The sequence below is a fragment of the Polypterus senegalus genome, chromosome 17 (genome assembly GCF_016835505.1).
Source record: "Polypterus senegalus isolate Bchr_013 chromosome 17, ASM1683550v1, whole genome shotgun sequence".
NCBI lineage: Eukaryota > Metazoa > Chordata > Cladistia > Polypteriformes > Polypteridae > Polypterus > Polypterus senegalus.
Window position 1 is genome coordinate 36,377,840 of NC_053170.1, and position 14,624 is coordinate 36,392,463.

A 14,624-nucleotide genomic window follows, 5' to 3' on the forward strand; every position below is an offset into this window, starting at 1 on the left:
CAAGTGGCAGTTTCTGCAAGTAGAAAACAAAAGTAATGCGCTGAAAAATCAAGTGAACAGCCACTCATCTTCACTCAAGAAAATAAAGCACAATGTACTACCATCATAAAACAAAACAAGCTCAATTTTAACTGAAAAGGTTAGCTATGCCTCACTAGGAGAAGAAAAAAAGTCAAAGCAGCCTGCAAAACCTGGCAAACTGGTTATCTATTTCCATTCAGTTGCAAAACAAACTTTTAGTGTAAAGACAACAGCCTATCTTCTGTCCTTTTTATTACAATAAAACAAAATATCATGAACAAAGTCTAGATTATCATTAAATGGCCAAGTATAGAGAAAGCTACAATATTATAAAGCAGATAACTACAAATATTTGGCAGACGTTTGACTTAAGATTGATTGTGAAACAGATAATTTTAACACTATACCTCTGAAATAATCAGAGCATGTAATACAACAGAATAAATAAAAAGCAGACATTGACAGCTCAATAGTAGACCTGAAAGGCTAGAGTTTTCTCCATTTCACTTAAACCACTTAAATTATATTTAATTTGATATGAATTTTTTACTGTATATCTTTTGTTAAAGCAATAGCTACATTAAAATGTACATAATGCTACATTAGACAACAAAATACGATGTAATAAATTGCTCAGAGTCCAGAGGCATTTCCTACGGGCACAGGGAATCAGACATCTACTACTAACTAGGCTACTGAATAGTGAGAGGAATTCTTATACCAATCAAACACTCTTATTAAAATATTAAGCTCTACCATTCCAAGAATTTCACTCAAAATCAAACCAGTTATTATTCTACATTATCTACAACTGCATTTGCAACTTTTCTTTGCCAAAAGATCTTCAAAAAAAAAATAGCCATTCTCAAATACGCATGCTTCTCTATCCAGTTAAAACCTTATAAAAATAAATGACAGACTTTCTGATAATTCATTACCATGAACTATATATTATGTTGTTTCTTATAAAATTACAAGCTGGCCAGTAATAATCCAACCATTTGCTTTAAGAAAGTTTACCCACCGGCAGACTGGAAGGCCGGCCCTGCATATTCACATCCTCTGGTGTGCTCTTACTGGAAGTCATTGTAGGATTTGATGCTGGAGTACTTGACTGAGAACCAAACGAGTCCTGAGACAGTTCCTAAAACATTAAAAGTACATATGAAAAATGATACACAAGTTAAAAAAAAAACACTTACATTACAATGTATGCAATGAAAAATAAATATAGCATATAATAAAAAATGTGTCTAAAAAAATCAGACTTTTTATTTTGTTGACTGCCAACATTAAACCTTGCCGTGTTTAATCAGCTGAACAAAGTCCAAAACACACATGCTGACTAATACAGTGTTCTTCCACCAAAATCAAAACATTAATGTGAATTTAAACAACTAAAAAATGCCACTTTTTGCATTTTCTCTAATTAATGAGCATTAAGTGTTGCTACAACTGGCTTATGGGATGTATCATTGCTACAAACTTCCAATATAAAACCATGATTATTTCACAGTACAAAGGTTACCCTATACTGCTCTCAGAAGATTCATAGCTAAATTACAAAAGTCACACCACCAGTTCCAAATCTCTCATCAGGACCAGACATGAACTTGCAACTAATTATACATTGCTTTTGGCACCCATTCATTTTAGGCACATCACATATATCATCTCCAAAAAACGGGAAATGTGCCAACTTTTGATCAAAACTTGAAATGTATCTGTTTAACATGAATATAGGTTTGATTTTTGTCACAAAGAAGAAAATGACCACCACCTGGCCAATATTACTGGTACCCTTCCTTGATTAAACCACCATTGAAAAGAACAGCCTCCATAAATTTTTGTAGCCATCTAGAAATGCTTTCCACCTTTCTTCTGGCCATTTCTCTCACTTTTCTTCTGAAATCTGTTCCAGCACTTGCATGTTTGCAGGATTCCTTTTGCCAATATGAGACTGAAAAAACTTTTTGAAAGAACAGAAATCAGATTTAGATAAGAATAACTTATTTTGTCCTTCTTAACCACCCTTCCAGGATTTCATACGCGTCATTGTCATGCTGAAGGATCCTTGATCTTCATCTTATACCTAGGTTTTGTGACATTATGTAGTATATTCCAGTCTAAAAAGCAGTGCACCGGTAATCTTGATTTCATGATTCCCTTAACACATTGAAGGCCACCAGTATCTGAGGCAGAAAAGCAACCCCTTAACATTAAAAAGCCTTCATTATGTTTAACTGGAGTAGGTGCACTTTTTAGATTTACTTTGCACTGCCAAACAACTATTTTAACTTTATTACTCCACAGAACATTTTCCCAGAAGGATTTTGGTTTGTCTAGATAGGTTTGGGCAAATGTCACCTGTGCCCTTTTATGTTTGTCTTACAACAGAGTGGTTCTCCTTTGCCCTTATCAAAAGGGCCCTTCTCAGTTAGGGTGTAGTATATGAGACAGGTTGAAACCATCACTTCAGGTCAGCTATTTGTATGATTTACATCATATATTTACATTTATATTTGTATTATTTACTCAAACGCATGGTGTTACTTGTGTTTACTCAACAATTCATACCAACATTCAAAGACTTGATCAATTTTCCTCTTCCCAATGTGTCCATCAATGTTTATTGACATATCCATGAGATCATTCACTAGCTGCATGTCATGTGTATAATTTCACTGTAATGATAATCTGGTTGTTGCAATCAAATTAATGTGAATGATTCAAAAGATTCCAGTAATGGTGTTGTGTCAGCTTTTACTTTTTTTATACTATTTCCAGACATTTCTTTAATTATTACTGTCTGATCCTATGCTGTTCTGTATCAAATAAATGAGTGTATTGAGACCAGAGGTGTTTGGCCTCCCACTTTTTTCAAGACATACTGCACATTACATATACTGTATAAATCGCAAAGTTGTCATTGATACTAATAAATATTATATATACACACTCACTGGACTAATGCAGAGATACTACTCGCTGGTACTTGCAAAAGTCCAATATCACCTTCCTAAGTTTTGTACTTGGCATTTGCTACATCTTTACAGATTTTTACAAGTACTGGTCTCAAAGTTCAGACAGCAGTAAATTTGAACAGGGACTGAATATAAAACACAAAAACCTTCAAAACTATAATATGGCTGTACGTTATGAAGATTCCAGAAAGTGACTGGAGTCTTACTCTCAAACAAAAGATTAAAACAGTATATAGTAGTGAAACACTTAAGACTCTGGTGGTGTGGCAGTGTTAATTGAAGCAGCACTTATGAATTACAGCTTTGTTCATTGGTTTCTGCAAGATGGGAAAAAAAAGGCTGCGGTTTAGTGAATATTTACTTGAGCTAATTAAGTAAAAATGTGGATTTTGGTACTTTGGTCTCTTTTCAAATATCCCTCAGTAGTTATTCGACGAGTGTTGCAGTTTCTCGCATTGACCATTTACAGACCTCCAAAATATAATGCGTCTTCTATTGAGGAATTCTCACATTTAGGATATTTTATAATAACTAATAATGACAGGTTCTAAATTAAAGGCGAATTTTAAATTACATGTGGATAGCCAGTGTGACTCAAAAGCAAGAGAATCATACAAATATAAATGTAAAATATGTGATGTAAATCATACAAATAGCTGTCCTGAAGTGATAGTTTCAACCTGTCTCATATACTACACTTACTGCAGTCTTTTGATCTAAATCAGCACATACATCAGCTCACATGGAGGACACACCCTGAATTTAATCATTTCATAGAGATTAAAAGCTGACGTGAAGCAGGTTGTGGAAATCAGTTTGTCGGACAATTTTTGCATACTATTTAATGGAGACATACTGATAACTAAGACTAATGAGAAGTGTTTAATTTAAAAAAACGCTATTTTGATACATCTGAAGCTCCAATGTTTGCTAATATTCTGAACAATGAGTCCGATTACAGTACTTACCTTAATAATACTAACACAGTGGTGCTTTGTACTTCGAGCGATTCTAACTTCAAATGCTAAATTGTAGAGAAATCTGACGCAGAGTTCGAAAGATGCTTCTACTTTCTAATTGTGCGTGCAGTGAAAAAAAATGCAGCAACAGATGGCATTTATACAGCAAATGTTATCAGATGTTCACTCAAATTGTTTCTCATTCTTGCTGTGAAAGCATGTCTTGCATTATGCTTGCATGTTTTCAATGCTTTTTTCTCTGTATTTTTTAGTTTGTCTGCCTATATCTCTCTATCTATTACCATGGCATCGAAGAAGAGTGTGAAAGCAACAAAGCCTAAGAGGAAGGTTTGTAGTATCGACGATCGAGGTGAAAAAGGAACTTACTGCAAAGTACAGTTATTTGGTGTGTTTATGGAAGGTGACTCCCCTTCCAAACAGTAACCTTTCTGTTCCTCTACACCAGCCACACGGGACATCACCATTCCTCACTAAGGTACAGTAAATGCATTTTTCATTTTATTAAACAACATTTAAGTATTTATTGCTTTCTCGTTTTAAAGTATTATTTGGGACATTTGTTTTATTTTCACTTTCAAATATGTTCATTTGATGTTCAATTTTAACAAAATAGGTATTGGTTAGCATTTAGAAAAGGAATAATTCACTTTACATAATTTCTAATGGGGGAAAAAACTGATTCAGATTTTGAACAATTCAGATTTAAAATGGACTCCTGAAACCAATTAAGTTAAAAGTACGAGGCATCACTGTAGTGTAAATGGAAAGGTGGAAAATTTGAATGCTAAGGTGAGAGCTGCAGTTGACATAGTGGCCCCAGAAAAGACAGTTAAGAAATCCTTCAGCACTATTACACCTTGGAGGACCCAGAGTGTCAGTCTGATTTAAAGAGAACATGCCAGAGAGCCGAGTATAAATGGAGAAAAATTAAACTGAAGGCAAAAATAACCGACTTTAACAACACAGTCTGTGTTGACAGGCAGACCTATTTCCCTAAAATTATAAATGTTAATGCTAGTAGTCTAAGAATTTTACTTTCAACTATTGATCTTCTTTTAAACTGAACACACTCCATGGAATGCCTTGTAAAAACTACTAGTGAAACTTGAAGCATTTTGCTACATTTTATAAACACAAATTAAATGTGTATATTAGAAATGATATAACACTGTACATCCCCCACAACATTAATCCAATTGAATCCCAGCACGCCTTTTTAAGCTAGTTAAATTCTTTCACTAGAATAGATCAATCTGAAATACATAGAATAATTTAATAATTTCTCAACTGAAACCCTCCACCTGTGTCTTTGGCCCATTAGCAACATGCTTTTTTAAAAGAAGTCTCCGATGTCCTTACTGATAGCGTACTTGACATAGTGAACTCATCATTTGATACAGTAGGGTCTTCATGGATTGTCTAAAGACTGTAATTGTTAAAACTCCTGCTCAAAAAAAAAAATTTCAACTCCTCTGTCTTTGATAATTTTAGACTAATTTCTAAGCTGCCTTTAAGTTAAAATTCTAAGAAAAGCAGCTTAATGATTACTTAAATAAGTATTATATTCCTGACAAGTTTCAGTCAGGCATGTTAGGTAGAATGCCCAGTGAGGACTAGGCGGTTGTTTGGCCTTGGAACCCCTACAGATTTTGTTGTTTACTCTAGCCTAACTGAAGTGGTTTTTGGTTTTATAGTCCTCCCAGCAATTTGACCATACCTTTTTGTTGTTACTGAATTCTTTAATATTGCCTAATCTTCACTGCTTTTCTTCTCTTGGTCAACTTATAAAGCACTCTGAGCTATAATGTTTTATTATATACCAATTTTCAGTGTTGTTGTTGTTACTGCTTTTTTGCCAGACAAATAAGGACAATGGCAATGCAAAACAATCCCCATTAAACTCATGGTACTTGTATACCATAGATTTCCTTAGATGTCTCAATGCAGGGTTATTCCAAGCACAAAAGATATTTTAACTAAACCTGTTACATACAAATTTGAAGTTAGAAAATCTATTAATTTATTTCACATCCCCTTTTAATATGTGCAATTTAAGTAAAATTTTCAAACATTTCCACATGGCTTCATGTCATTGTAGCCAGCACCTGATGTAATCTTAAATACCAAGCTGTGCTATAAGGATGCACAATCAGGTTCAAGCTGCAGGTAGCATTTACACAGAAGACACTGCTAATGAGCAAGTGATAACTACTGTACATCCTTATATCAATAACAGAAAGGTAATACAAAACGCACAGATTTTCCTAATCATAGAATCCAAAAATGCCAATTCCCATTGTAAAGAGATCGACGCCTCTATCAGTGTATGACAGTTCTCTAATTTTACCAATTTCATTATATACACAGTAATTTGATGTGTGCAAAATTCAGCGCAGTGTCACTCTCTTGATGCTTCAAACTCCCATTTAAGTTTTGCTTGTGCCGTCTTTAATTCTCTGCCTGTTACACTTCAGATTTGGTGAATTTCTAATTAAATTTCAAATGCAAATGAAGCTGCATATGCTGTTTGGAGGTTTTTCAGATATTTTCAATATTTATATTTTTGAGTGGTTACCCTGTATCAGTAGCAATAAATTATATGGAGGAAATAGTTTAACACCATCATAATGCAACATTCCGGTGTAAAGCACGTGTTTTCAAATGTAGCCTTCTTTCAAACTACAGTTTTTACATAATTCTCAATATGCTGTTCTTTAAGACAATTTTAGAAAAGTTTCTATTGTTGACTAAATATTAAAAATGTCTACACCAGTACATTAATTAATATCAATAAAACTATTTTTATTCTTTCTTAAAAATTTAAGTTTACTTCACTATGGTTTATTAAGTAAAACTATATTGTTGTCATATTTGATGTTGAAAACGTAGCATTATTTTCTTTCTAGAAAAATGACTTGTATTAGCCTACAGTTTTCATATGGTTTTTTTTTTTAATCAAGGTACTGTACCATTAAATTCATTTAAAAATGAAACCAAGACATTACTAATGTTGCAACTGCATATTACGGTTTAAAATAACTGACTTAGAATTTATTATTCACATATGACTGCAAAGCCTCATTGTTAGCAGCCATTAATTACTCTTTGTCCTATGGTAAACTGTCTAAGCTCATCCTTAATGAATCGTGTTTAAATGCCAATTGTTTATTAGAGAAACCTTTGTAATTATGTTAGAACAGCTAAAACCTGTAATTCTGCTCCATAAAGTATATAAATTCTTTCTTTGAGCTACAAAAAACTAGAAATCCTGAAGTTGAAATCTGGGCTTGAAAATGGCCAAAACAAAACATCCTTCTTGAAAAACACTTCTGTCTGTTACTGACGGTTTTGCAAAATGAAGGCTATTCTATGTGACAAGATTGCCAAGAGACAAAATATTTCATACAAAGGTGTCTATTACTGTCCTGAGGGAAGAGGGCAAACTGGATATAAGCTGGACAGAAACAAAAGGAAAAGGCTTAAAGCACAACTGAATAAAAGGATAAGTACATCAGAGTGTGTAGGTTGAAAAACAGACACCTTAGAAGTTCACAATTGAACAATTCCTTAAATAGTACACACTAAATACCAGTACCATCTGCATCAGTGTAAAGATGACTTTGGGATGCTGGCCTTGGAGGAAAAGTTTGAAAGAAAAAGTCGTATCTGAAACTGGTAAACAAAAACAAAAAATAAAAGCAGGCAAAATTTTAGAATCATCCAGAAATACACCACCTCAATGCCTGTGTTCTTGAGTTCATTTTAACCTTTGCTTTTCACTGCTGCAGATGATGCTGGTAATTCTGCATATAAATGAAGCATATCCATAAATACAGCTTACATTAACTTATATAATGATTGTTAACTGTGCCAGACAAGTTACATTTTTCACCAATTTTACATAGTAATATTTAGGTAAAAAAAAGTTAATTTAATATGAAGATATTAATTATAGCAATTAAATCGAGAAAAGAGTTTCCTATTGCATTTCTAAATTTGGTTAATTTGTTTGGCAAACAAAAAGTAGCAATGTACCTGCGGAGGCGGAGGAAATCGTTGGTATGATTGCTGCTGCTGAGTTTGTGAATAAGGTGCAGTTTGGCTTTGCTGCGATGATGGGTGTCCAGTTGGTGGCTGGGATTGTGGTGGCTGCTGGGATCCTTGTGGTGGTGGTGGCTGTTGAGGAGGTCCTGTCTGAGACTGCTGCTGTGGTTGCGGGTAGCCAGACTGAGGTGGCTGATGTGCTGGAGGCGCACCTTGTTGGGGCTGCGGCGGAGGTTGTTGCTGAGGATATGAAGCCTGGTTAGCCTGTGAAGGCTGAGATTGTTGGTACGGTGGTTGTGGTGGAGCCAGCCCAACTGAAGACTGCTGTGGTTGTGACTGAGATGTCTGGTGGGGCTGAGAATAGGGCGACTGGGACTGGGCATGCGTAGCAGATGACCCAGAGGGGTGCTGCTGAGGGAATGCAGTCTGAGTAGTAGGCTGTGCTTGGGGTTGCTGAGGGTAAGGAGAAGGTTGAGACTGCTGCTGGCCATGTGGAGGCTGTACTTGTTGGCTGTAGTATGGGCCACTCTGGCTTTGCTGTCCATAACCGGAAGGAACTTGCTGTGTATATGGAGGCATCTAAATAAGACAAGAGAACACTAGAGTTAATCCAATCAGCAATCCATATCACAAAAGCACAAATTCAAAGGTTTAATTATCTTCAAACTAATTTATCTTTTCACTTAAAGTTAAAAAAATAAAATAAAAACACTTTGTGCATGGCTAGCATAAAAGAAAAAGCACATTTAAAGCAACTAGACGTTTTTAGATACTTTATTAAAACATTTTCAAAAAATAAACCCTTACCACAAATTAAAAATTAATCAATGTTCATTAAAAATAAATGTCATGCATAAAGTATTAATATGATCAAAAATATTATAAAAATTGTTTAGAAAAAACATGTCACATTATAGGAAAGTCTACTAACCTGGATACAACATAGCGTAGTAGTAGTAATAATATAATTAGACAGTCTGACCACAAATTGTAATTTCTAATGGATCTTAACGATTCTCAAAAAAACTTTGTAGAACACTTAAGTGTGTGGAATCATGGACTTCAACTGCCAAAAAAAATTACTGCATTTGATTGTGAAAATATGAAATATAGCTGCTAACATGTCTTAGCAGGTTTACTTTACACGTTATCACAATATGCTATTGATCTGATAGGGATACACTAGGTGTGCAATATCAGTTCAAACTTATATTTCCAAATGTTCTGTGAACTACTGAAATTTTTGTCATTATTTTACAAAGGAAGCACATCAAGTAACATGAAGAGTCAACTATACTGAAAAAAACTAATTTCTTGCTGTAGTTTCATCGAAAAACTACTGAACACACTGAATTACTGCATAAGGCTGGTCGAGCTTACACCACCACCAAAACTTTGGTTTTTTAGGCAACCCAGATTGCATTTTAGAATGTCTACACTGCATTACACAACAAATAATAAACCATTTCCAGAAGTTAATAACAGAAGCCTTATCAGGGCATAACAACTTTTTTTTTTTTTTAAATTGGTCATAGTATGGAATTGTTCTTGTATTCAATTCAGCCTTTTAAAAACTATTTCTTGCAGACTTATGTTTTATCTTCTTAGCTACCAATCTGGGTAATAAGACAGGAGACAGATTTCACTTTTGAAAAAACTGTGCTCTTTGGCTGTGCTTCTGAAACACTTACTGGTAATTTTCTTGCACAGGACTGGCCACTTTGTACTGGGACATATTTTGTCACTACTCTAATAATCATATTTATATTTTAAGTTACATGTAGTTTTATATTCAGGTTTCCAAACATGGCATTGAAAAGAAATGCCTCCTTTTTAAAAAATACTTTTTTTTTTTTTTGTATATTTCTTTTTTGTTCGCAAGACATCCCACATGCTGTATTTCAAAGCAATAGCACTCCACTGAAAAATCACCATGGGACCAATTTCATTCTACATCCTAAAAAGCACCTTTGATCTGATCACACTGCTAAGACTGATGGCTGATAGCCTTTAGAGTTTTTCATTGTTCTTCGGATTGGCAGGTAAAGTATGATGTTTGTTGCTACTGCTGTGTTACACTACAAATGTGATGAACATGCATTCGGAAAAAATCAAAGTGGGAAATGGGTGTGGGTGAATGAAATGTGACAAAGACTAGAGGAGGATAGTAGTATTTTTTTTTCTGATAATCTTACATGTACCACAGGTTTACACACTAGTCTCCCTTCTTCTTTTGGCTGCTCCCATCAGGGGTTGCCACAGCGGATCATCTTCTTCCATATCTTTCTGTCCTCTGCATCTTGTTCTGTTACACCCATCACCTGCATGTCCTCTCTCACCACATCCATAAACATTCTCTTACCATTGATGCACAGCTTCCTACCAGGTAGTAGGCATTGTGTACATTTTCATTAATATTTTGTTATAAAGTATGGCATCCTAGAGATGAACTAAAAATTAAACTGCAATAAATTCTGATGGTAGTGGCAATGCACAGTTAAATAACGCAGATATAGACCTCGCACATAGGTGCTCGAGAGACTTTTTAAAGCAAATGGAATATGGCCATAATAACTTCAGAATAACTAAATGTCTCAGCTTTTTATGCAGGAATGAACATATTTTTATAATTATTCTTTCCTTCCTTGATTATGTTACATGCTAATAATTGAATACCCAATGAAATACTCCTTACTTTATTTTTTGCAACGAGCACTTTCACATTTGCAAGAGCCTTGTGACCAAAGAAGTTTAGTCTGCCTTGAATTACTTTAATTGCTAAAGAAACACAAGCATATGAAGTAACAGCCTGTTACAAAAAATAAATAAAAACTACACTTTTTTTGACTGTGCTGACACTTTATAATAGCAAGCCAATAAGCTAATAACCAATCACATCCAAGTTCTATTCAACACTGACTGAAAGCTAAACAGCGTGATCTGGATCAACTAGCTGAGACAGTGATGCCTAAAGGGGCGTGCATTTTGTAAAATACATAAATATTAATAAATACTTAAATACTTTTCCTTACACAATCCATTCAGAACTTAGTTAGGAGAGTGTTTTTTAGGTTTATAGTGTTATTTTTGTCATGTGTGCAGAGTTCAGCAAAGTGTTTGCATATGTTAGTCAAAATGTAAGCACATCCCCACTCTTCAGCACTGTTTAATAAGAACATCTGCATTAACTTGAAACTGGTCCAGCTCACCTAAAAAATATCAGAACTCAGCCTGCACCTCTACCATAAGACGACATTAAGTTTCATTCAAATGCTGATGACAGTAAGCTGTATAAATAAGGAATGTGCTACTGCACATATTAGTTATGAACTAATTATGATCAGTAGCTTCTCGTGCATTTTAAACAGCATGTGGTTTTGTGTGATCTACTTATTAAAAGGAGTATTTATTTGTAAATTCAAAAGACACTGACTGATAAATACAATGCTAGTCAAATGCCAATTTTGGTCTAGTTGTATTGTAATTCTGTGTGAGGTACCCTTATATGTCGGAGAAACAACCACTTTCAATTTCAGTAAATTCATAGTACAACAACAAATTTTCAAGTAGGATAAACACAATACTTTACCTTGTATCAGACTCCAGCAGATGCTGCCCTATGCAATTCTCAAAGTATGCTACCCCATAAACTAATATGAGTAAGGAGGTGACAAGCTGCAAAGGAAAATTCTTATTTTGTTCAAACTTCACTGATACCTATATGTAAGGCCAATAAAAGTTATTGCCCCATCTGAAAGCTTATCTGTTTGCCTTAGCTTTTTTAAACATGTGAGAAAATTTTTTTTTTATGAATTTTGTATTTATTTACTTTATTTTATTTATTTTGATGTATTTTGTATTAGTATATTTATGCAAGCTGTACAGAAGTTTGGTCAATTTCTGTTGTTTTAACTGAGCTCAATAAATTAAACTGACTTAACTCCAGTAAGCAAAGTACAGGTTCACCATAAAGTGCATGATCACTCGCATGTAGGCAGAAAACACTGGACCTCAGTGTACCAAACACAACCCTGTAAAATATACATGCATATGCTGCCAAACGTTTGTGGACATTTGACCACAACACCTCTATAAGCTTGCTGGACAACCTATTCCAAAACCATAAGCATTAATATGGAGTTGTCCCCTGCTTTACAGTTATAACAGCATCCAATTTTCTGGGAAGTTTTCCACAAGATTCTGTATTTGTGTAGGTGGGAATGTGTGCCCATTAACCCAAAACAACATGTGTAAAGCCAGGTACTGATGTTAGATGAGAAGACCTGTTTGAAACCAGAATTTCAATTAATCCAAAGGTGTGCGATAGGGTTTGGATGAAAGCTCTGTGCAGGCCACTTGAGACGTTCCACGTCAAAACATAGCAAATAAACAAGGCATTTATGGACCTGAGGCACAGTTAGGCTGGAACAGAGGTGGGCCTTCCCCAGCCTGTTGCCACAAAATTGAAAGTACACATTTATATGCTGTAGCATTTGCATTACCCTTCATTGGAACCAAACTTTATTGCCCAAACAGTAAAAAACAGCACCAGACCATAATCCCTCCTGCACCAAAATTTTCAGTAAGCACTAGGCAGTCAGAAAGGTAGCTTTCTCTTAGTATCTGCCAAACCCAGATTCATCTAATTGACTGCCAGATACCAAATCGTGATATACTACTCCAGAGAACACAGTTTCACTGCTCCAGAGCCCAAAGGTGGTGTAGTTTACTCCACTCCAGCCAATGCTGGTTGATTTTAGGCTTGTGTGCTGCAGCTTAGCCATGAAAATGTTTCATGAAGCTCTCCACTCAGTTTTTGTGCTGATGTTGCTTGCACAGACAGTTTTGGACTTATTCTGTGATTGATACAATGGAGGAAGGGCAATGTATTTTATACTATATGCACTTCTGCACTCTACAGTCCCACTCGAGTTTGTGTCGTCTCCTGCTTTATGGCAGAGCTCTGTGTTCCTAGGCACTTCCACTTCACAATAGCACTTTCAGTTGACAGGGTCTAATCAAGCAAAGCAGATACTTCACTTACGGACTTCTAGAAAATGTGGCTTCCTATTATAGTGCCATGTAAGTCAACAAGTTCCTCACTCCAATCTATTCTTCTGCCAATGTTTGTCAATGGAGATGGCGTGGCTAACTGCATGATTTTAGGCATTTGTTAAAAGTGTGTGCAGCTGAAACACCTGAACAACATAATTTGGATGGGTGTCCAAATACTTTTGGCGATAGTGTATGACTGCATCTTAAGGTCTTTTGTTAATCAATAAACAAATTAGTATGTTAAATCAACATACTAAAACAAATAAGACAGTAACTACAGATAGTATTGAAAAGACAACAGATCAGTACAATATGAACACAAAAATAGGGTCTGGAGAAAACAAGTACAGCCTGTGGTTGCTAAGAGGCTAATTCTGACTAGTAGCAAACATGGCAAAATCTAAAAAAAAAATTCATTAAACGTTAAATACTGCTCTTGTTTAGTTACGGCACAATAACCTGGATATATCTATACATAGAGATATATATCTATCTATCTCATTCACTAAGGCAAGACACCCATGGAAATCATGTCGGAAGGGGCGTGGATTCACTAAGCCGCCGACAAGACAGGCACCTATGGCGCACGCAGGAAGGAGCCACGCCAGAGGTGAATCGCCACATGCAGCGTGTAAAATGGTTTGTGAGGGGTATCCCATGGGATCCTTAAAACAATCCTTTACAACTAAGGTTAAAACACAATGAAGTAAGCAGTCTTTAAAAATCGAGTTTTCGGTTACGACGCATGAACGCGTGCACCATAGCAAACTGTTTTACACGCTACATACAGCAATTCGCATCCGCGACAAACATGCGTCTTCTTAGATACTCCTGCAGGAACACGGAAAGTCTACGTGAGTCACAGGTGCATCTGGACTGTGCAAAGATGACAACGACTCAAGTGAGGAGTTGGAGGTGGGCACATGAGCAATGGCGGTCCGCCAGTTTTCAGTCACGGACGATTGTGTGTTGGTTCGTTCCATGCATTGTTACAATGTTGCTTTTCTTGCTGATTTACTATATTACCGATTTTTCAAATGTTGATTTTTAAGAACAGGGAGAAAATTATTAAAAAAACGGCCTGATTATGCAGCGTATGGTGCACCACGGGTTGGCTAGTATCTATATCTATCTATATAACACATTATGGTACAACAAATGTGGAGATCTCACATACCTCTACAGTGGAGTTATTAAGGAATATCACAAAGGACATATTCTTAATACCCCACTGCTCCTATCTCATTTACAGTCTACTGCAAGACTTTCATGCACACTAAGTGCTAAGCCATATCATCAAGACCAAACATTCTAAAAGAAGTTCATGAAAAATGGTGACCAATTTTTCTTTCCCCCCCAACCTCAGAATGCACATTTACGTACTGTCAATATCAATTTTTTTTTTAATACAAGCACAGTAGCTACAGATGCATTTTGTGCGTTCACACCACTCTTACTTTCCAGTTAGCTTGACAGAGACCATTACGATACAATTGTTAATGCAAAAACATTAAGTGCACTGATCATGTCAAATGAAATG

At 35.5% G+C, this 14,624-nt stretch overlaps 1 protein-coding gene across 2 annotated transcripts in view; it reads right to left on the minus strand.

Moving 5' to 3' along the window:
* arid1aa (AT rich interactive domain 1Aa (SWI-like)) overlaps positions 1–14,624 on the minus strand; it is a 147,872-nt gene that overhangs the window by 47,044 nt on the left and 86,204 nt on the right. For both annotated transcript variants that reach the window (XM_039739249.1, XM_039739247.1), the window contains 2 exons: positions 8,021–8,608; positions 1,046–1,165 (listed from right to left, as the gene is read on the minus strand). In XM_039739249.1, the coding sequence (XP_039595183.1) occupies positions 1,046–1,165; positions 8,021–8,608 (708 nt within the window). The remainder of the gene's footprint in view (positions 1–1,045; positions 1,166–8,020; positions 8,609–14,624) is intronic.